Source organism: Nicotiana tomentosiformis, chromosome 1, assembly GCF_000390325.3.
Source record: "Nicotiana tomentosiformis chromosome 1, ASM39032v3, whole genome shotgun sequence".
NCBI classification, from domain to species: Eukaryota; Viridiplantae; Streptophyta; class Magnoliopsida; order Solanales; family Solanaceae; genus Nicotiana; species Nicotiana tomentosiformis.
The window spans coordinates 50,451,616-50,473,100 of record NC_090812.1 but is presented as its reverse complement, the minus strand read 5'-3'; the positions used below and the strand labels follow the sequence as shown (position 1 = coordinate 50,473,100).

The following is a 21,485-nucleotide window of genomic DNA, read 5'->3' as shown; positions in this document are numbered from 1 at the left end:
TGAATTACTTCTGCCTTTGGGCTCAAGCTAAATGGGTCATTGAACTGACCTATGAGGCATTTCGATAGGAAGTTTTCATTTCTGAGCTCTTCGTGGAGTGCTCCATGTCCAACATTGGTATTATTTGTAGTTGACCAATGTGATATATTAGCAGCTTCCTTATAAGACCTTGATTGATCTGCATAGAGATAAAATCTTGGGTCTACATATGTTCCTAGATAACCTTGTATCATACCTGCTATGTCCCCCCATCCTTTATTGTAATTGCCTTCCGCTATAATGATTGCAGATCTGTTAGCCCCTATGATAGCTTCAATTCTGACGAACCGACCATAACTGTTGAAATTTTGGACAACCTGAAACGTGTATGTTTGCACCTTCCTGCCCCATCTTTTGCAGTTGTTGCCAGTCTGGAGAGAAGCTTCGATCAAAGCTTCGCACACCCACCGGAGGTTGTTGTCATCTATTTTAATCTTGCTTGAGAATCTTCTGCTACGTTCTGTAAAAATATACCATCCCTTAGTTTCCTCTTTGATACTCCTTAATGCAAAAGTTTTGCCACTAGAATTGAAGCTGAGCATTCGATCCATTCAGTTGACAGAGGCAACTGCTGTGACTTCTCTCTTCGTCGGAAGCAATTGAATTCAACAAAATGGTGGAAGTTTAAAGGCTGATGTTGGAATGAACAGGCTACCTTAGTATGTGAAAATGAGGTCCAGAAAACCACTGCTCGCACCGGAAAACACAATTCTGGTAACTGAAAATCCACAAAATTTCGAAGGGCCGAGTCGGAAAGGATAGGCGATCGGCACAGAAGAAAAATCAGACTTGGAAGATGCCGGAAATGGCCTCACGCGCCGGCGCGTAAGCGTTACTCTCACCGGAACCCTAACTTCCGGTGGCGCGTAGCGGCGCGTGGGGGCTTGCCTACCGGAGATCTTCACTGGGGATTGGTCGCTGGGGACCGGAGGACCTTGTGGTGGTGTTGGAATTTGCATAAACCCCACTGTTTAGTCGCCATCTGATCTTCACTGTTCATTGTTCACGCAGATATTCACTGTTCACTGGAGTCCCCATTTAAGTAGCAAGAAGATAAAGCTGGTCCTGGCTGATACAGTCTTATAATGTCATCCTTTAAGCTAGTCCCCCCCGTGGTAACCATAACTTGAATTTTTAAGTGCTTTCCCAGTTCTTTACAAACTTGGGATGTTTGGAAGGCCAATTCTCGAGTTGGGACAAGAATAACAGCTGCATATGAACGCACCAAACAACAGTCAGAAATGAAACTAAAACAGCGTGAACTAATTGCGCATCTAGGGTAAATACTACACCATATTTTCCTCTTAATTTGCAGGGATGCTAAATCTATGTTCGGACCAATTATAAGCTCTATCATTAGCCCAATGTATCAAACATAGCTTGCTCGTGACCAAAATAAAAGCAAGATACTCACAGCACATCACTTCATGTGAAGCAAAGAAATGTAGCAACATAGACTATATATGATAGGAAAATGCCAGCAACATATGCTTCTTAGTTAAAACTTTCTATGGCAGGTCAACATTGACAATATAATGTAGGCATTACACTTCTAACTCTGAGTGACATAGTTGCTTCATTAATGAGGCCATGGAATGGGCACCCGTCGAAATTTGGAAATGGCTTACATTAACTTAGAACTCTGAATGAGTCAAGAAAATTGATAGAAGGGCTGAACATAGCTCACCAGTAAATAAGCCGGCCCAAGCTTAAGCTCACAACTGTAAAGATTCAACATAAAATTAAACTCAACAAGATTAAATTCAAGTCAACTACATACTGCAAAAAAATTGTTTACGAGAGCCTTTTTCCTTTTCTTTTCATGAACAAGTATTTTAGGAGCATGGGCTTGGATTTATCATTTAAGTTCAAAACTTTTTGATTTGGAAAGGAGATGTCTTTTTGGATATGGGAATTTAAATTCAAAATATTTATTTGCAAGAGCCAAAACTTCAAGAACTAATTGTATTACTTGACATTTTCTTAATTATTAAACTTCCACAATTGTAAATGAAATGCAATAAGCTCCATAGAATTGATCCAAAAAGAATTTTGTTTTAGGTGATTAAAATGTGACATGGAGATACGAAAACCATTACATTACAATTCCTCTAAAGAGAAAAATGGTAATCTACTTGAGGGCAGTGTTGTTAAAGGGTCATCTGAGACGCGCTTAAGTCCTAAATCTCGGTTAAAGCCAGGTTGTGGCTTCGCCTTGCTTAAGTACCCCTTAGTGCAGGCACTAAGGAGATAAGCTTATTTCCTTTAGCTCTGTCTCACATAGAGCAAAAATAGAGAACAAATATAGCTGGTAGACTAATACATGGATTGTTAAAAAGCATTAGGCATGTATTTTTAGTAATTTGGATTAAAAAAAGGACAACCCGGTGCACGAAGCATCCCGCTTTCACACAGGATCCAGAGAAGGGCCGCACCTAAACCATGGATAAGAAAACAAAATTTTAGCATAAAAAACTAGCTCCAAAAAATAAATTAAAAACTAGATCTTTTCATCTAAAATCAGAAATTTAAGGTGGTTTCTGACCTAGATTGATATTATTTTTACTTTACAAATTTCGCTTTATTATAGTTATTTTAAATATTTTGTCCAAATGGGTTCTTTGTGCTTGTAGTTATTTTTTTGATGCATTGCACATTTTTTTATATTTTATCTTCATATGCTTTTCTTTGTTAAAATCCACACTTTAGATCCGCTTTGTGCTTAAAGGCCCAACGGCATTTTTTTTTTTTTAGCTTTTGACTACTCTATTTGAGGAGCCTAAATGAATTTGGACCCAACTCAACTATTTGAGGAAAGGAGCTATGCCATACTATGCAAGCTTTACTAGCAATTCAATCCATGCTCAACACCAACTTTATGTAAAGCTTAGTTTACTTGCAGCCCTAGAGGCACTAGAGAGTTCACAATATAACTATAAGATTCCTAGATAAGAACCTTGAATCGCATTCTTGTCTTGATCAATTTTCTCTAAAGCAGGAATGCAGAAGGCAGCAGTCTTCCCAGTTCCATTTTTGGCCCTAGCCAAAATGTCACTTCCAATTAGAGCAATTGGAATGCTTTCCTCTTGGATTGGAGATGGTCTCTCAAAGCCCTTTTCATAAATTCCCATAAGCAGTTCATGCTTAAGAAAGTAGTCTTCAAACTCATTTCCCTTGGTTGCTGTCACACCCTTCAAGGAAAAGTAGTAGCGAAGCAACCAGTAATGCAAGTCCAAAGCAGAGAAGGATATATAAGCAGAAGGTCAAATGCCATTCGTGTATGCACAACAACCAGAAATAACCTCCTAAACAACACTACATCATCACAGAAATTTTCCTAGAGCCAAAAGAAAAAAGTCAGGGATAAAAAACCACACCAAGTAAGATGGAACGAGAACTCAACACTCAGTGAGTAAAATATCATAACTTAGATGTTACTATATTGTGCATAACATAACGTTAAAGCACGCAAAAGACTATAAATGTAGACTTACAATGCTATGCCACACATCATATGAATAGCCCCGCACTCCTCTAGCACTTGTGTGAATAATACGTGTGAGCACGTGATTTTTGTCCGACGAGAATACTCCTACAAAATTCACAAAAAAAGATTTTTATAATTATTTTATTTAGTTTTATAGAATTTTTAAGAATTTCCTATTAATTAATTGTTTACATTTAGTTGCGCATTTAACATCTTAAAATCATAGGAAAAACACCAAAAAATGTTCGATGATTCAGTGCATAGCATTTTAGACCTTAATTGCATTTAGAATTTAATTACATGAATTAATTGTATTATTAAAAGAAAAAATCACAAAAATTGTTCATTTTTACATTTTTAAACTTTTAGTGTTAAATTAGTATTTTTTTTTATTTTGTTTGTTTAAAATGATTAATTATGTAAATAGTATAAATAGATAATTAGTTTAATTTTACAAATTAGATTGATTTAGGGCTTAATTTAGGATCTTAATCAATTTAATTAGAGTTTAAAATTAAAAAAAAAACAAAGAAAAGGGGGATTTATGTGGTCTTGTTCGAAATGGGCCAAGAGCATTGGCCCAATTACTCCAAAAAACCCCATAGTAGCCCCAGCCCAAGTCAAAAATCCGACCAAACCCATTAACCTGCCCCAATTTCCCTTTTAATCTGCACCCTTTCTCCCATCTCCATCTAATCCAACAGCCCTTTTTAATTCCCACCACCATATAAAAATCCAATTATAATACCCCCAAAACCCTAAACCTAATTCCCCCATCTCCCAAACAGCGCCCCCACTCCTCCTCCACCTTCTGCCGCGCCACCACCACCCACACTCACCGGAAAATTTCCCTCTAGCCATCACGTGGTCTCTCCTCTCATTACCTTCCACGTGGCCTGACAAATAACAGATTTTGTACAAATCGAATCTTTCTCATTTTCCCTCACGCACTCATCACATCCAAAAATCAATCTGAAGACGAGATTAGGATGAATGGGAGGCGTAGGATTGAGTCTCACTCGATCTACTCCCTCCACTTGTCTTTTACTTGTTTCAAGAGATAGAATTTCGAATTTTCTAGAAAGAGAAAAAAATTTCATGACTTGGAGAGGAAGTATAGAAGATTCTAGAGCTTCTATATATTGGGGGTCGTTTATTTTTTAAGGGGAGATTTTTTTTTAGGGAAAATTTCGGAGAGAAAAAAAATAGAGATAAAGAACTAGGTTTTGGGTTTTTTCTTTTAGATTTTTCACCTTCTGATTTTGGTTCTTGTTTATTCATATATATAAAAATACAAAAAAAGAGTGAGTTTTTTTTTCCTGGTTCCATTTTTACTTCAAATCTATAAAACAAAAATCTTTGTTTCTCCATTTTAATTTTTTTTCGGATTTTGTCTAAATCAATGGAGTTCGATTGAGTTGTTGTTGGTTTCGAGTTTTTCTGGTGCCGTTTGAGGTATGATCGTGGTTCGAATCCGGGTTTGCGATCTTTGTTTGGTTCTGTTTGTACTTTATCTCTAAGATTGTACTCACAAACTTCTTCTATTGATATTAAAGATAATCTCGTTCAAACATGTTCGTGTCTTTACTATTCTATTTGTGTTAATTGCCTATTGTGAATCTAAGACAGAGGAGCTATTTCAAGGTGGGGTTGTTGGTATTTTGTGTTAATCGCTTAGATACAGAGTCATGGGCAAAAGGGTAGCGAGGGTTTGTTAATCTCATCTTGATTTAACCTACGCCATTTTGGCTGTTATTCCCATTTTTTTCTTTTCCTTTCTAAGAGTGAATTAATGCTCGACTTGTTTGGATCTCGTATTACCGTAGTGTCATTACGATGAATTTGTACTTAACTGTTTGTGGGTATTTGTTCAAGTACAATATTATTTCTTACTTACTACTTGTTCTAGCCTAACTTCATGTTGGAGATATATTTTAAGGATTTTGTTTAGTCTCATTACAGTCTTAAGGTAAGATGAAATCGTGGGCTTAGAAAGATTCAAGTGATCCATTTTGCTTGGATGTTAAAAATCAGATTAAATTTATCAATTTGCACTCTTTGGTTTCTCATGATGGAGCTGTACATAATAATTATAGCAAAAGCTCATGCTGATGATATTTTATTATATGAAACTTTGAAGCTCTTGTACGGTGTGAGTTATGTGCCTCTCGTTTACTCTGTCGGCATTGTCTTCGTCCGCTTTTTAAGTCACTAATATATATCGCTGCTCCATTAGATGTGTCTGGTGCATAATTGCATATGGAGATGGGAATTGAGAAATGGCTTTTCTAACAGCTTTGGTTCACTTCCTTTACTAATTTGTCATTTATTCTTCTGTCAATTATCTCTCTATTTAATCTCTTTCAATGATTTGAGTGTTTAATTGTTTGGATGATCATCTTATTTTGCTTCTATGGATTTTGAATGATAGATGTCGGGGTGGGTTCGGAAAGACCGAGCTCATTAGTGATTGAATTGTCTACATGCCTTGAGGCATTGAGCTTGGTTAAATACATAAAAATAAAAGTTTAAAAGGGAATGAGCATGAAAGCTCTCGGAGTGTGCTTTAGGTGCGTAAAGTAAACCATTGCGACTATGGGTATGATTCTCATGGCATAGTCATGATACGTAAACCTCAATCCGGGTGTGCATTTCATGTGACCCGACCATAACTTCGAACAATAATAAAAGTTCACACGTTGTAAATCGCGGGTACATTTCACATGGTGCGATTCGCAATATGTACAAAAACAATAGGTGTGCGACATCGCGACTTATTCAAACAAGTTCCATAAATACTAAAAGTGGTTAAAAGGTAAAAAATGCACAACAGGTCTCCAATATGTAATAAATCAGATAATTAGGCCAATTATTAATAGTTGAGCGACCGTGCTAAAACTACGAAACTCGGGAGTGCCTCACACCTTCTCCCGAGTTAACAGAATTCCTTACCCGGTCTTTTGTGTTCGCGGACCATAAATAGAGTCAAATTTTCTCAATTTGGGATTTAAAATAAATCGGTGACTTGGGACACCATAAATTATTCCAAGTGGCGACTCTGAAATTAAATAAATAATCTCATTTCAAATAATGTCACTTTAATTAGAAAAACTCCCCTATCCCCCTCGGGAAAAAAGAGGTGTGACAGCTCTAGCAACTTTGCTGGGGATTAAGAACCCAGAATCTCTGGTTCAGGGTTCAGGGTTCAGAATTCGAGCTTAGAATAACTGTTATACTTGGCTTTTGTCTATTATCTGATTTTTACGTGTTTGAACCTAATGTGTTAAACGTCGCTTTTTACCGCTTTGATATTATGTGAACTGTATATAAACTGCTACGAAACCCTTCTTCTCTCTTAGTCTTCTAAATCTTGTAGGGAGCGTGTGCTTCGCATAGTTTCTTTTCTGTTAGAGTCATACCCTAATTTTAAAATGAGGTTCGGACAAGTTGCAAAGCCGGTGAAGCTTCTGTATTCCCAGTACGCTGCCCCCTCTTGGCTCGAGTTGTTCGCTCGGGTAAGCCGGGTCTAGAACAATACACCCAGGATTCAAACTTAGAATGACATAGCCTCATGCCGGATCCCTAGTAGGTACGTTTATTTGCATCACGTGCATTTAACTTTGGGGACTCAATACAAGGGTTGGGTCTGTCTAGGACAGGTGTACCCAAAAATCAAAAGACCATCCTGATGCATTTTACGTGCTACTTGTGCATGTATTTGTTTCGGCTTGTATGTTGACCGGCTTCTAGAACAGGAAAAGAAAAATAAGAAAATCCAAGAGTGAGGTAGGATAGAAAAATACCCGATTTTGATAATTCCGGTATTCAAAAAACAAATCTCGAAACTCTGCCTAAATTTTGGAAAAAAAGAAGAAAAAAAGAAGAGAAGTCATTTCAAAATAGATCGTATTTTCCTGTTACGTCAAAATTTACTGAATTACGTGGGTTTGATTCCCACCGGACGTGGGATACGCAGGCAACCTTCATCGGGTCCAGCCCCGCTTTTGCACAAATAACCAAAAATATGAAAAATGCTGTCACTTTGTCATAAATAAGTCTAGGTGATCCCGTTTTTTGTCCAAATAGCCAGAAATGTCCCGACGGGACGTCGGAAGGCCGTTTTGGCAAGAATTGCCACCTATGGTCCATTTTTAATTTAATTTTGACTACTTAGCAAGCACAGCCCTAAAATCTTCCCTTCTGAAGTGCCGAAGGGCCGTATTTGCAAAGGTGGCCTTGAGTTGTTTTAAGTTGTACTTTGCAAAAATAATCTTTTTGGTCAATAATTAAACAAAAATTTAAATGTTTTAACCAGTCCCCCTAAAATTAAATGTGTAAGATGAGCACCGTTGAAAATATACCTTTTCGAGTCGTAGATGAGATTCCACTAAGGCTCTACATGTGGTGGGACGACTTGGGGGAGGACAACAAGCGTTCTGTGACCAAAGCTCTAGGTAGGCTCACCGGTCTTCTGAAGATTAAACCCAGGGTTGATATAATTGAAGCCTTGATACCTTTTTGGGACCCGACGCACAACATCTTCCATTTCTCTAACTTCGAATTGACCCCTACACTGGAGGAGATGGCAGGTTACACTGGTCTTGACGGGAATCTCAGGCACCAATATCCAGTAGCACCAAGGACTGTAACCCCTCATAAGTTTTTGGACCTTCTGAGCATTATTCGACAGGTTAAAGATAGAAATTTGGCCGAATGATTCTGCACATTCCACTTCTTATACAGCCGGTATGGGGACCTTCGCGGATTTGAGGCTCCGGACACTGGTTTGAGTCATCAGGGAAATAAAAACAAATGGGAAGCATGTAGAGGTTTAGCCTTCGTAGTTGCATTTTAGGCATTCTGATATGCCCCAGGAGTGGCAGACATATAGAGTTGGGACTTGCAGGAATGGTAGACTTTATGGTCAAAAAGGCCAACGACACTCTTATACCGATGATTCTCGCAGAAATCTATCGAGCTTTAACCGCCTGTCGAGCTGGGACAAACTTCTTTGAGGGTTGCAACTTGCTTTTGCAAATATGGCTGGTGGAACATCTTTGCCATTGCCCGAGGTACATGAACTACGGTCTGACCGGACTCGATTGCATTGAAGAATATGGAAATCGGGTAAACAGTCATGAGTTGCCAGAAGGTACTGAGGCATGGTTCGCGTATTTGGGTTCTTTGACCGCAAATCGAATTGAGTGGACTTTCGGTTGGCTCCCGATCGACGAAGTTATTTACATGTCTGTCGGAGTGTGCTTTCTTTTATTAATGGGTCTTTGAAGTATTCAGCCCTATGCCCCGCATCGGGTCCTACGCCAATTGGGCAGATACCAAACAGTCCCTCATGATGAAGATTTGAGTCCGCAGGTTATTGAACTATGCCCAAAAGTCACATTCCCATAAGAAAGGGTTGTAGGTTCCTGGAGCCACAGACTCAAGTACGAGATTTGTCCACGGGTGAAGTAGGATCCAACTAAGCCACATAGTATGGTAAGAGAATTCGGGTCGATCAAGAACCAGAACAGCCCACCAAAAGGTCCCATATCCAACAATTCACCGATGGAGTGCGAGAGCAATGGGTTTGGTTAGCTACAAAAAAGTAATACCGGACTACTATAAGCAAACTAGAAGAACAAATTGAAAAAATCAAATTTGATAGTAGTTTGTAGGCAGCTGAAGATGAAGGGGAAAAGAAGAGGTTGGCTAGGGAAAATGAAGCCCTTCAAGCCCAAATCCAGAGAATGAAAATAGCCGCTGAGACATCGGTAAGAAGTGAGAGAGATGAGAAAATTATAACCAACCTAAGGCGGAAAGTGCATGATTATGATTTTAACTTGACAAAGGCTGAGAAGGACTTGCTAAATGCTCAAACAAAGTTGACCAAAAGCGCAGAAGAACATGCCAGATTAGCCCATCAGTTGAAGCAGAAATATGAAAAAGAAGTAGCAACTTTGAAGAAAAAGCTGGTCGCCGTTGAGAGTGAAATGGTCCAACAAACTAAGGATTTTAAGGCAGAAAGGGAGCATTGCTATGCATTGATTTGCTGACTAGAAGAAAGCATGCAACAATTGCAAGACCAAAACAACACTGATACACAAGTGCTGGAAGCTCGGGCCCAGCAAATCAGACGGTTACTTCGAGAGAAGGGTGTCTTCAGGATGAGGATCAAAGAGATAACTTATTATGTCATAATAAAATGTCACAAATGTGAAGACATAACCAGGTCTATGTTTTTTGCTTCCGTGATGACCTTCGTTCACCAAGTGATGGTTGACCTAGACCGCCTTCAGGAAGACATTGCACGAAGGCCCGTGCAAATACAGGCTGATGTCCCGCAGGCTCCCACAGTACCAGTGGAGGCTCTCATGTACTTTTGACTTTCCAATTTTCGAGTCTGTACTTTACTGCTTTCTATAGTTTTGTTCAAAATTGTTTTGTCGTTTATTTTGAGTCTGTATGTTTTCTTTTTTAGTCCTTAGTACTTTTGTAATAGAAAACCAAAAAAAAGAAGAGAAAAGATGTTTTGTTAAAAAAAATGCGTTTTTGTTATTTCGCATTTTTCCCTGAACTACGTAATGATCAGATTAATGCGGCAGCATGATACGTAGGCAATCCACCTAGGATTCGATCATAGCCTTAAGATAATAAAAAAAGAGGTTTATTAAAAGAGAGAGAAAAGAAGAAAGAAAGAAAGTGAAAAGGCAAAAAAAAAAAAAAGAAAGAAGAGATGGCAAAGCCGGGATGAAACACATAGTCGTTGCAAAAATATTTAGAAGCGTTTAATTGTCCAGGTGCATTGCATCCCCGATATAAGATTCCATATGTGTTAAATGTCTCAAACTAACCCGGTTTGTTGTGTATGCAAATTGAGACATATCCTATTTTTAGGTGGTTGGTTTTTGTGGTAATCTGGCTTCACATCCTTACTTCACGAGATCTAAGAAAAGTATCGTCATGGCCTCAGAAAGTCATCTACCCATCATTGAGCCTGAGGATAGACCGATATCGACTATCCCCCAGTCAGAGTCAGCGGCTGCTGAGGAAAATAGAAGGCTACGATGTCGTATGCTAGAAATGTGTGTCGCATGGTCCAACGGCAGGGAACCACCCACTACTATCCCTGGATTCCCTGAATTGATCCCCAGGGGGGAGGAACTACCAATGTACCTATACCAGTAACCAACCCGTTCATCCCGTTTGGGTACCCCACCATGTCAGCCAACTTTGCCAGCATGCCTTCTGAAGTTCTCCCCCAAGCACCGTCTTCAGGAATAACATCTACAGTGTTCACAGCACCTCCACCCTCTACTATGGCATAGCCAACACTGCCTCGACAAAGCTTTGAACCATCAACTTTCACTTTCCAAGCACCCCAATTCCAATTGGACACCGCTCGGGCTACCCCAAATTCCTATCCTCAGCACCCACAAATCGAGTCTCCCATAGAACATAAGAGAGCCGTGAGGAATCCTAAACAACAGTATATAGCATGAAAAATGAAAAACATCGAGCAAAGCCTCAATAATATGCAGGGCCTGAGTGGCCAAAAGAGCGTTTCTTATGTTGATATGTGTATGTTCCCTCACGTGCATTTACCTGTTGGCTTTAAAACGCCAAATTTCGAAAGATATGATAGGCATGGAGACCCGATTACTCACTTAAAGCGATATTGTAACCAGCTGAGGGGTGCTGGTAGAAAAGAGGAGCTGTTAATGGCTTATTTCGGAGAAAGCCTCACCGGAATTGCTTCTGAGTGGTATATGGACCAAGACATCTCCCATTGGCATATATGGGATGACCTGGCCCGAGATTTTGTAAGGAAATTCCAATACAATGTTGATATAGCCCGGGACAGGAATTCTTTGACCAACCTAAAAAAGAAAGCCTCAGAAAGTTTCTGGGAATATGCTATCAATTGGCGTGAACAAGCGGCCAGGGTAAAACCCCCAATGGATGAGGCCGAGATGGTCAGTGTCTTCTTACAAGCCCAGGAGGGCGATTAATTCCAAAACATAATGTCTTCCATGGGCAAACCGTTTGCGGAGGCCATCAAAATTGGAGAAATGGTAGAAAACGGCCTGAAAACAGGCCGCATCTTAAGTCAATCAGCTTTAAGAGCCACTTCCCAAGCCATTCAGAGCGGCTCGGGAGGTTTAGCAAGCCGGAAGAAAAAATAAGAAGGAGACATGATGGCTTTAAGATTGAGAAACTCTCGTCGACCCCGGGATTATTCCGGTCCACCTTCCAGGACCCCGCAACATTATTACCCCCATCAGGATGCAGCATATTCTAAGGCCCCTCATCCTTATGCAGTAATGAATGCTCAGCCAAACACCTGGCCATAACAACATTACAATCAGAACAGAGCTCCACCTCCAAGAAACAACCCTCATCACCAAGCTCCGTATAATCCCCGTCCACCACAGAACAATTACCAATATAACACACGTCCCCGTGAACCACCCAGGAAAACTTATTTCACCCCTATTGGTGAATCTTACTCCAGCATGTTCCCAAAATTAGTCCAAATAGGTCTATTACAACCTGTACCTCCAAACAGACAGAACCCAGAATCTCCATCTTACCGGCCAGGTACTAGGTGCGCTTATCACTCAGGGACGGAAGGGCATGACACTGAAGATTGTTGGACCCTTAAGAGAGCATTCGAGAATATGATAGAACAGAAGCGGGTAGTGTTAAGGGACGAGGAAGCCCCAAATGTAACCAACAACCCGTTACCGACTCACAACAACATGCCGGTCATCGGGATGATCTATGAAGACAAAGAATTCTACCCAGAATTAAAAGCTATCATTGCCATCGTTGACTCCGAAAAGAAACCCAAAAAGGTGGCAAACCAAGTCAGGGATGAGAAAAAGATAAATTCCACTCCCCAAAATGCAGAAAAGGCCGGGGAAACAAAAACAGGGGCAACACATGCTAAAGACGCCATTCTCTACGTGCCCATGGCCTCGAGGAAGGAGCAATTCGTGCTAAGCATTCCCAAAAAATTTGAGCAAAGGAAAGCCACGCTGGAGCTGCCAAAATTGTTCGTGCCCCAAGGGACTTATGTGGTGCGGGGGCCGGTAATTTCACCAAGGCTGACTGAGCCCGTGGTTATCGGCCGCACGCCATAGGTCCCTATGAGAGACCCCACTACAACTCCTTGGAACTACAATAAGACAGTGGTCAGGTACAAAGGAAAAGAAGTTATGGGAGAAATAAATGAAATGAACCAATCTGGGAAGTATCACAACCCAGAAGAATTGAACAAAACAAAGCAGAAGCGGTTTCCACTCAAGAAGCCGGTGAGTGCTGAAGAAGCGGAGGAGTTTTTCCGGAAGATGAAAACTTCGGAGTATGCTATTATTGATCAACTTAGGAAGACTCCCTCTGAGGTTTCACTTTTGTCCCTACTCATGATCTCAAACGAACACCAGAAGGTGCTGCTAAAGACACTAAATGAAGCGTATGTTCCGATTGAAACCACGGTTGAACAATTGGAAAGATTGGCAAAGCGATTTTTTGAGGTCAACCGAATCTCTTTCGGCTGAAATGACTTGCCTTCAGAAGGAGCCGCCCACAACAAAGCCCTTCACTTAACTGTCAAGTGTGAAGGATATTATGTGAAAAGGGTTATGTTAGACGGTGGGTCCGGAGTTGACATTTGCCCACTATCAACATTACAGAGGATGGAAATCGGGACATAAAAGATCAGACCAAACAATTTCTGTGTGCGTTCTTTCGACGGTGTCAAGCGGGATACGATGGGGGAAATTGACTTAGTCCTAACCATTGGCCCCGTAGATTTTGAAGTAACATTCCAAGTTCTGGACATGGACACTTCCTATAACTTTCTTCTAGGAAGACCATGGATCCATGCCGCAGGAGCCGTGCCCTCTACTCTCCATCAAATGGTCAAATTTGAACATGAAAACCAAGAAATAGTTGTCCACGGAGAGGATGAACAGTCAATTTACAGGGACCCGTCAGTCCCATGTCTCGAGGCAAGAGAGGGAAGTGAGCACATCATCTACCAAGCTTTTGAAATTGTAGTCGCCGACCAGTGCGAAGAAGGAACCCCATGTCCTCAACCCTGTCTATCAAACGTATCAATCGTGGTTGCCAGTGAAATTATCAAACATGGGTACAAGCCTGGGAAAGGGCTCGGGGTATCCTTACAGGGCATCACAGAACTCGTCACCTTGACTGCCAATTAGATGTTCTTTGGCATAGGTTTCCAGGCTACTGGTGCCGACAAAAAATGGGCCGATGAATGTACGAAAAATGGGTGGTCCTGCCTCAGCCAGTTCCGCACCTCGACAAATCGTTTGTTAAGCCAAGGTATATAGAAGAGGAAGAAGAGGCCTTCACGGCCGAAGAAATTAAGGACATCTGTGAAGCAATGAGGCAAATGCTATACGAGGTCCACATGGTCCAACCGGGCGAAGGCTCAAGCACTGCTGAGGTGTAATACATGGGGCCCAATGCTAAACTACAAAACTGGAAGGCTACTCCATTCCCTGGAATCCCGGTAGTTCAGTCTTGCCATCTTTTCTGCATTCCGAGTTATTTCAGGTTGTAACTCGAATGTGTTTAGTTTGTTGTCTTTTAAATTTCAATGTAAACCCTCCTATCTTCAAATTCAATGGAAATAAAATCAATATTTCATCGTCTATGAATCTTTTTCTATTATTCTTTCTGATTTTGCTATTTTTCTTATCTTTCTATTTTCAGTTCTAATAATGCAGACTTAAATAACATGACATACTTGCGGACTTCATGCCCAGATCCTAAAATGATGTCTAACTGTGAAATAATGAATCAAGAACTAGAATATGATGAAGATGAGGCTTTTAGGGAAATAAACTGAGAATTGGAACAATTTGAGAATAAGCCTAAGACAAACTTAAATGAAACCGGGCCAATTAATTTGGGTAGTTCAGAAGAGTTCAGAGAAACTATGATAAGCATTCACGCTGAGGAAAGAACTAGAGATGCATTGATCCAACTTTTGTTTGAATTCAAAGACGTGTTTGCATGGTCCTACGATGATATGCCAGGACTAAGCGTCGATTTAGTGATACATAAGTTGCCGACCTATCCCGGCTATTCACCTGTCCAACAAAAGTAGAGAAACTTCAAAACAGACATCAGTGATAAGATCAAAGAAAAGGTTACAAAATAATTGAAAGCTGGTGTGATCCGAGTAGTCCGATACACCACGTGGTTGGCGAATGTGGTTCCAGTGCCAAAGAAAGATGGGAAAACCCGAGTATGTGTTGACTATAGGGATTTGAACAAAGAAAGCCCCAAGGACAACTTTCCGTTACCAAACATCCACATTCTTGTCGACAATTGTGCCAAACATGAGATACAGTCTTTTGTGGATTGTTACGCTGGGTATCACTAAGTTCTGATGGATGAGGAAGATGCAGAAAAGACAGCTTTCACCACACGGTGGGGCACCTACTGTTATAGGGTCATGCCATTCGGTCTAAAAAATGTTTGGGCAACTTACATGAGAGGCATGACCGCCATCTTCCATGATATAATGAACCAAGAAATTGAGGTGTATGTGGATGATGTGATTATTAAATCCTGAACACAAGAAGACCATGTGTGAGATCTAAGGAAATTCTTTGAGCGTCTGCGCATGTATGATTTGAAACTGAACCCAACTAAATGTGCATTCGGAGTTCCATCTGGGAAGCTTTTGGGGTTTATAGTCAATCAGAGGGGTATTGAGTTAGATCCAGCAACGATAAAATCTATTCGGGATTTACCACCTCCGAGAACCAAAAAAGAGGTCATGAGTTTGCTAGGAAGGTTGAATTACATCAGTAGATTTATCGCTCAGCTTGCTACCACATGTGAGCCCATATTTAAGATGCTAAAGAAAGACGCGGCGATTAAATGGACAGATGAGTGTCAAGAAACTTTTGATAAAATCAAAGAATATTTGTCTAATCCGCCGGTGTTGGTTCCGCCTGAGCCTGGAAGACCTTTGTTCTTGTACTTGACGGTTCTGGAGAATTCTTTTAGCTATGTTCTCGGACAACATGATGCGACCGGGAAGAAATAGCAAGCCATATACTACTTGAGCAAGAAATTTACTGGTTATGAAGCCAAGTACACTTTGCTTGAAAGAACTTGTTGTGCCTTAACTTGGGTCGCTCAAAAGCTTAGACATTATTTGTTGGCACATACCACATATCTAATAACCAGAATGACCCTCTAAAGTACATATTCCAAAAACCAATGCCCACGGGAAGGCTAGCAAAATGGCAAATCCTGCTCACTGAGTTCGACATTGTCTATGCCACCCGCACGGCCATGAAGGCCCAAGCCTTGGCCGATCACTTAGCTGAAAACCCAGTTGATGATGAATACCAACCCCTAAGCACTTATTTCCCAGACGAGGAAGTAAATTCAGTTGAAGTAATTCTAGAAGACACTAAGACTTGGAAAATGTTCTTTGATGGAGCTGTAAATGCAAAAGGTGTCGGAATTGGGTCAATTGTGATTTCGCCCACTAGTCAGCACTATCCGGTTGCATCCCGGCTTCAGTTCTTCTGTACGAACAACACTTTCGAATATGAAGCTTGCATCATGGGCATGAACATGGCAATTGATCTGGATGTGGAAGAATTATTAATCATGGGAGATTCTGATTTGATCATTCGGCAAGCCCAAGGTGAATGGGAAACTCGAGATATCAACCTTATCCCATATAGACAACATGTGGAAGATCTCAGAAAATGGTTCAAATCCGTTGAATTTAGGTATATTCCTCGATTCCACAATGAATTAGCTGATGCACTAGCTACCTTAGCTGCAATGCAGCCATATCCGGGCAATGTCCATATTGACCCGTTGGAGATTCAAATTCGAGAAAGACATCGTTATTGCAATGCAGTTGAAGTAGAATCAGATGTTCAACCATGGTACCATGATATCAAAAGGTTCTTGAAAGCAAAGGAATACCCCGAGCAGGCCAGTGGAGACCAAAAGAGAACCATTAGAAGGCTTGCCAGTAGTTTCTTCTTAAGCGGAGAAGTTCCGTACAAAAGAACTCCAGATCTAAATCTTTTGAGGTGTGTAGATGCCAAAGAAGCTGAAACGTTCATGAACGAAGTGCATTTAGAAGTATGCGCCCCCCATATGAACGGATATGTCCTTGCAAAGAAAATCCTGCGGGCAGGTTATTACTGGATGACCATGGAAAATGATTGCTTCATTTTTGTCCGGAAGTGCCATCAGTGTCAGATACACGGTGACCTGATTCATGTACCACCTTCAGAGTTGCATCCTATATCAGCACCTTGGCCATTTGTTGCTTGGGGTATGGATGTCATTGGGCAGATCAAGCCGAAAGCCTCAAATGGGCACAGATTCATCCTGGTTGCCATTGATTATTTCACAAAGTGGGTCGAAGCAGTCACTTTCAAAGCCGTCACCAAGACAACAGTGGTGGATTTCGTACATTCAAAATTATCTGTCGTTTTGGTGTTCCAAAGACTATCATTACAGACAATGCTACAAATCTGAACAGTCACCTGATGAGGGAGGTATGCGAACAGTTTAAAATTACGCATCGCAATTCTTCCCCTTATCTACCAAAAGCCAATGGCGTCGTTGAAGCAGCTAATAAAAACATCAAGAAGATCCTCAGCAAAATGATCCAAAGTTCTAGGCAATGGCATGAGAAGCTGCCTTTCACATTATTAAGATATCGCACAATCGTGCGCACTTCAGTCGGGGCTGCGCCTTACTTATTGGTTTATGGCACTGAAGCCGTAATACCTGCAGAAGTCGAAATTTCCTCTCTTCGAATCATTGTTAAAGTCGAGATCGAGGATGATGAATGGGTCAAACCCAGTTTGAACAATTAACTATGATTGATGAAAAGCGGATGGCCACGGTTTTTCACGGGCAGTTGTATCAACAAAGAATGGCTCGTGCCTACAACAAAAAAGTGCGGCCTAGAAACTTCGAAGTGGGGCAACTCGTTCTAAGACGTATTCTCCTGCATCATGAAGAAGCAAAAGGAAAGTTTGCTCTGAATTGGAAAGGTCCGTACATTATAAGAAAAATGTTGCAAAAATGGGCATTATACTTAGGAGATATAGAAGGAAATGACCCTCAAACAGTTGTCAATGCAGATGCAGTCAAAAGTTATAATGTTTAACCCCTTTTACGGTCTTGATACTCTCCGATAGGGATGACGAAGGCTTTCATTCTCGCTATCCAAACACTATCAGCTTTTGTAAACCCTTTGAGCCGATTATTCTTCTTTAATCACCCTCCTTAGAACCAAAGTTTGAAAAAAAAATCAAATCAAAAGTCAAAACAAAAACAAAACAAAAACAAAATGTTTCCTTGAACTGTGTTCGACTTGATTCCGAAAGGATACGTAGGCAGCCTCTCTCTGGGATTCAATCACACCAAAATAAAAATCCATACTTCCCCAAAAGTGAAACTGGGGCAGATGATATAATGGTTTGGCGATATTTTCGCTTGAAAGGTTCCAAAGTTGTAATTCAGTCCAAATCTTTTTTACCCAAATCCTGTTCAAGTCCTTCCGATTAATCGGCAAAGAGATTCAAAATGGGAGGATAAAATTACTTGGATCTGATACAACAAAATGAGAGAAATAAAATGAGAAAGTCTTATCGGTGAAAATCTACACAGGGACCGTGAGGCGATGGTAAGTAGAGGAATTGAAAATGAGAGAGTCTCATTAGTGAAAACTCTCAAAGAGCACTACAAGACGATGGTGAGAAGAGAAATGAGAGAGGTTAGCTGGTGAAAACCCACAAAGGGCACCACTGACCGAAAAAAAGGATAATTGGTCACTGACATGGACACAGTCCTGGGCAAGGTTTCTCAAATCTTGAGGTGTAAGCTATGATGGATTTCTGAGAGTTTGATGGTTCGCACAGATCAGGGCATCCAGTCCAAGAGGCATGTCATATTTATTGAAGTCCGCATACACTCCAGATAAGTCTTTCTTTCCTTTCCCCGAAAGGTATACCTCTTGTCTAAATTCATTCGTCCATTTCGTCGTTTGTTTTTCTTTCAATCCCTTTAGGTCTAATTCTATTCTAAATTAAGACAAAGAAAGGATGGCAAGACTAATTTACAAGGTTATCATTTGATACAAGCTAGTACGCAAAAGTGCCCAGCCTCGGCAGGTGCATCGAGTCGACCTCGACTGACCATGATGGTTGATGCTTTGAAGTCAAGAATTCCTGAAAGGAAAGGGATCAAAGTCAAAATGCCGCAAAGGCAAAATAAAGTTAAAAAAGGTTAAGGCCCGCGTGATTAACCGTCCTGATAAAGTTTTGGAAAAGTCAAGATCTCCAGGGTTAGAAATGAAACCAATCCCCAGCAAGTAAGCAAGCGGTTGAGATCTTCGTCAAAAGGACGGGCCGAGATCAAGTGACCAAAATAATCAATGCCACAAAACCAACCACCGTTTCAAATTGAAAAATTATTCTTTGTTGAAGAAAACAGGAAACACGTGCAACCCGAAAGCAACCTTGCAAAAAGCAGGGGCAACCAAAAGGAAAACCGCGCAAGGGCTGGAAACAGCTTTGCAACAACAACTTCAAAAGGGAAGTCTCCTCCAAAATTCTTTCCCGCATTCACTCACTCTCTGAAAAAATAAAGGAAGAAAAGAAGAAATAATGTTGAAAATAATTCAAAACTACGGTCTCTGATCCCAGTTGCATCATTTCCAACATAGGGTGTCCACTCCCTAATTGATGCCAGCATAACCTGATGACCTTCCAACATAGGGTTCCACTCCCTAGTTGATGCTAGCATAACCTGATGAATTTCCAACATAGGGTCTCTACTCCCTAGTTGATGCCAGCATAACCTGATGAATTTCCAACATAGGGTCTTCACTCCCCAGTTGACACCAGTATAACCTGATGAATTTCCAACATAGGGTCTCCACTCCCCAGTTGATGCCAGCATAACATGATGAATTTCCAACATAGGGTCTCCACTTCCTAGTTGGCATCATAACCTGATGATTTTCCAACATAGAGTCTCCCCTCCCTAGTTGATGCCAGCATAACTTGATGAATTTCCAACATAGGGTCTCCACTCCCTAGTTGATGCTAACATAACCTGATGATTTTCCAACATAGGGTCTCCCCTCCCTAGTTGATGCCACCATAACCTGATGAATTTCCAACATAGGGTCTCCACTCCCTAGTTGATGCTAGCATAACAAAATAATTTTCCAATATAGGGTCTTCACTCCCCAGTTGATGCCAGCATAACCTGATGAATTTCCAACATAGGGTCTCCACTCTTTAGTTGATGCCAGCATAACCTGATGCCAACATAGGGTCTCCACTCCCTAGTTGATGCCAGCATAACCTGATGCCAACATAGGGTCTCCACTCCCTAGTTGATGCCAGCATAACCTGATGATTTTCCAACATAGGGTCTCCACTCCCTAGTTGATGCCAGCATAACCTGATGCCAACATAGGGTCTCCACTTCCTAGTTGATGCCAGCATAACCTGATGCCAACATAGGGTCTCCACTCTTTAGTTGATGCCAATATAGGGTCTCCACTCCCTAGTTGATGACTTTCCAACATAAGGTCTCCAATCCCTAGTTTGATTTTACTTTTAGACATAGGGTCTCCACTCCTTAGGCTACGTTTCTTCTAGATACACCAATCCCGTCCTTTTTATTGCTTTCAATAATGAAGTAGTGTAGAGTTTTGTTACAATAACTCATGAAATTTTCCTAGTGAAAACTAGGGCAGAAAAATTTCGTTCGTTTGTTTAATGCCTGAGCAGATTATACCTCGAGGCTCAGGGTCGAGACGACCAAAAGAAGAGGTCTCAATCCAAAATAAAAGAAAGAAGAAAAATAAAAGAGTTGAACCCAAAGTGCAGAAGCAGAGAAAAGATGTGAGCTGCTCAAGACATGATTGTAGTCACAAGCACTGCATTCCCCATTTTTATCAGAAGAAGCCGTAGAAGAATGAACTAGAACCTGTAGCTAGCAAACATCCAGGTTCAAATCAAAAGTCTGCATGAAGAACCATTCAAGACTCAAGATAAAGCTTTAAAAGATTTATAGATAAGAATCTTGTAACTCGTAGCTGATAGGCTTAGTTAGTCTTTTTCATTTTTGACTTTGGTGTAATAAGGAGCTCAGCAGCAGTAACAGCAGCAACAACAGTGAAATCACAGCTTCTCGGTAGTCCCAGTTACCAAAACTTCTAGAACTACACTGACCTGATTTCTTTATAGCCAAGGATATGTAGGCAACCTCCAACGCAAGGTTCAGTCAAACTTTTCAAAATGCTTCCGAATGAAGTGTCAAACGGGCAAAATTCGCTCGTAATTGCTCACTTTATCTTTGCCTGAAAACTCTTTATGTTTCCAAGCAAAGAGGGGCAGCTGCGAGCACGTGATTTTTGCCCGACAGAAATACTCCTACAAAATTCACAAAAATAGATTTTTATAATTATTTTTTTTAGTTTTTTATAGAATTTTAAGAATTTCCTGTTAATTAATTGTTTACATTTAGTTGCATATTTAACATCTTAAAATCATAGGGAAACACTAAAAAATGTTTGATGTTTCATTGCATAACATTTTAGATCTTAATTGCATTTAGAATTTAATTACATGAATTAATTATATTATTAAAAGAAAAAATCACAAAAATTGTACATTTTTACATTTTTAAACTTTTAGTGTTAAATTAGTATTTTTTTTCTTTTGTTTGTTTAAAATGACTAATTATGTAAATAGTATAAATAGATAATTAGTTTAATTTTATAAATTAGATTGATTTAGGGCTTAATTTAGGATCTTAATCAATTTAATTAGAGTTTAAAATTAAAAAATAAATAAAGAAAAGGGGGATTTATGTGGTGTTGTTCGAAATGGGCCAAGAGCATTGGCCCTAT

At 40.3% G+C, this 21,485-nt stretch overlaps 1 protein-coding gene across 4 annotated transcripts in view; it reads right to left on the bottom strand.

The window, feature by feature from the left end:
- Nucleotides 1-21,485, bottom strand: part of LOC104085071 (DEAD-box ATP-dependent RNA helicase 8-like) — an 82,196-nt gene that overhangs the window by 9,193 nt on the left and 51,518 nt on the right. For all 4 annotated transcript variants that reach the window (XM_070182482.1, XM_070182488.1, XM_070182485.1 and 1 more), the window contains exons 3-4: nt 2,996-3,230; nt 1,122-1,248 (exon numbers count right to left, since the gene is read on the bottom strand). In XM_070182482.1, coding sequence (XP_070038583.1) covers nt 1,122-1,248; nt 2,996-3,230 — 362 coding nt within the window. The remainder of the gene's footprint in view (nt 1-1,121; nt 1,249-2,995; nt 3,231-21,485) is intronic.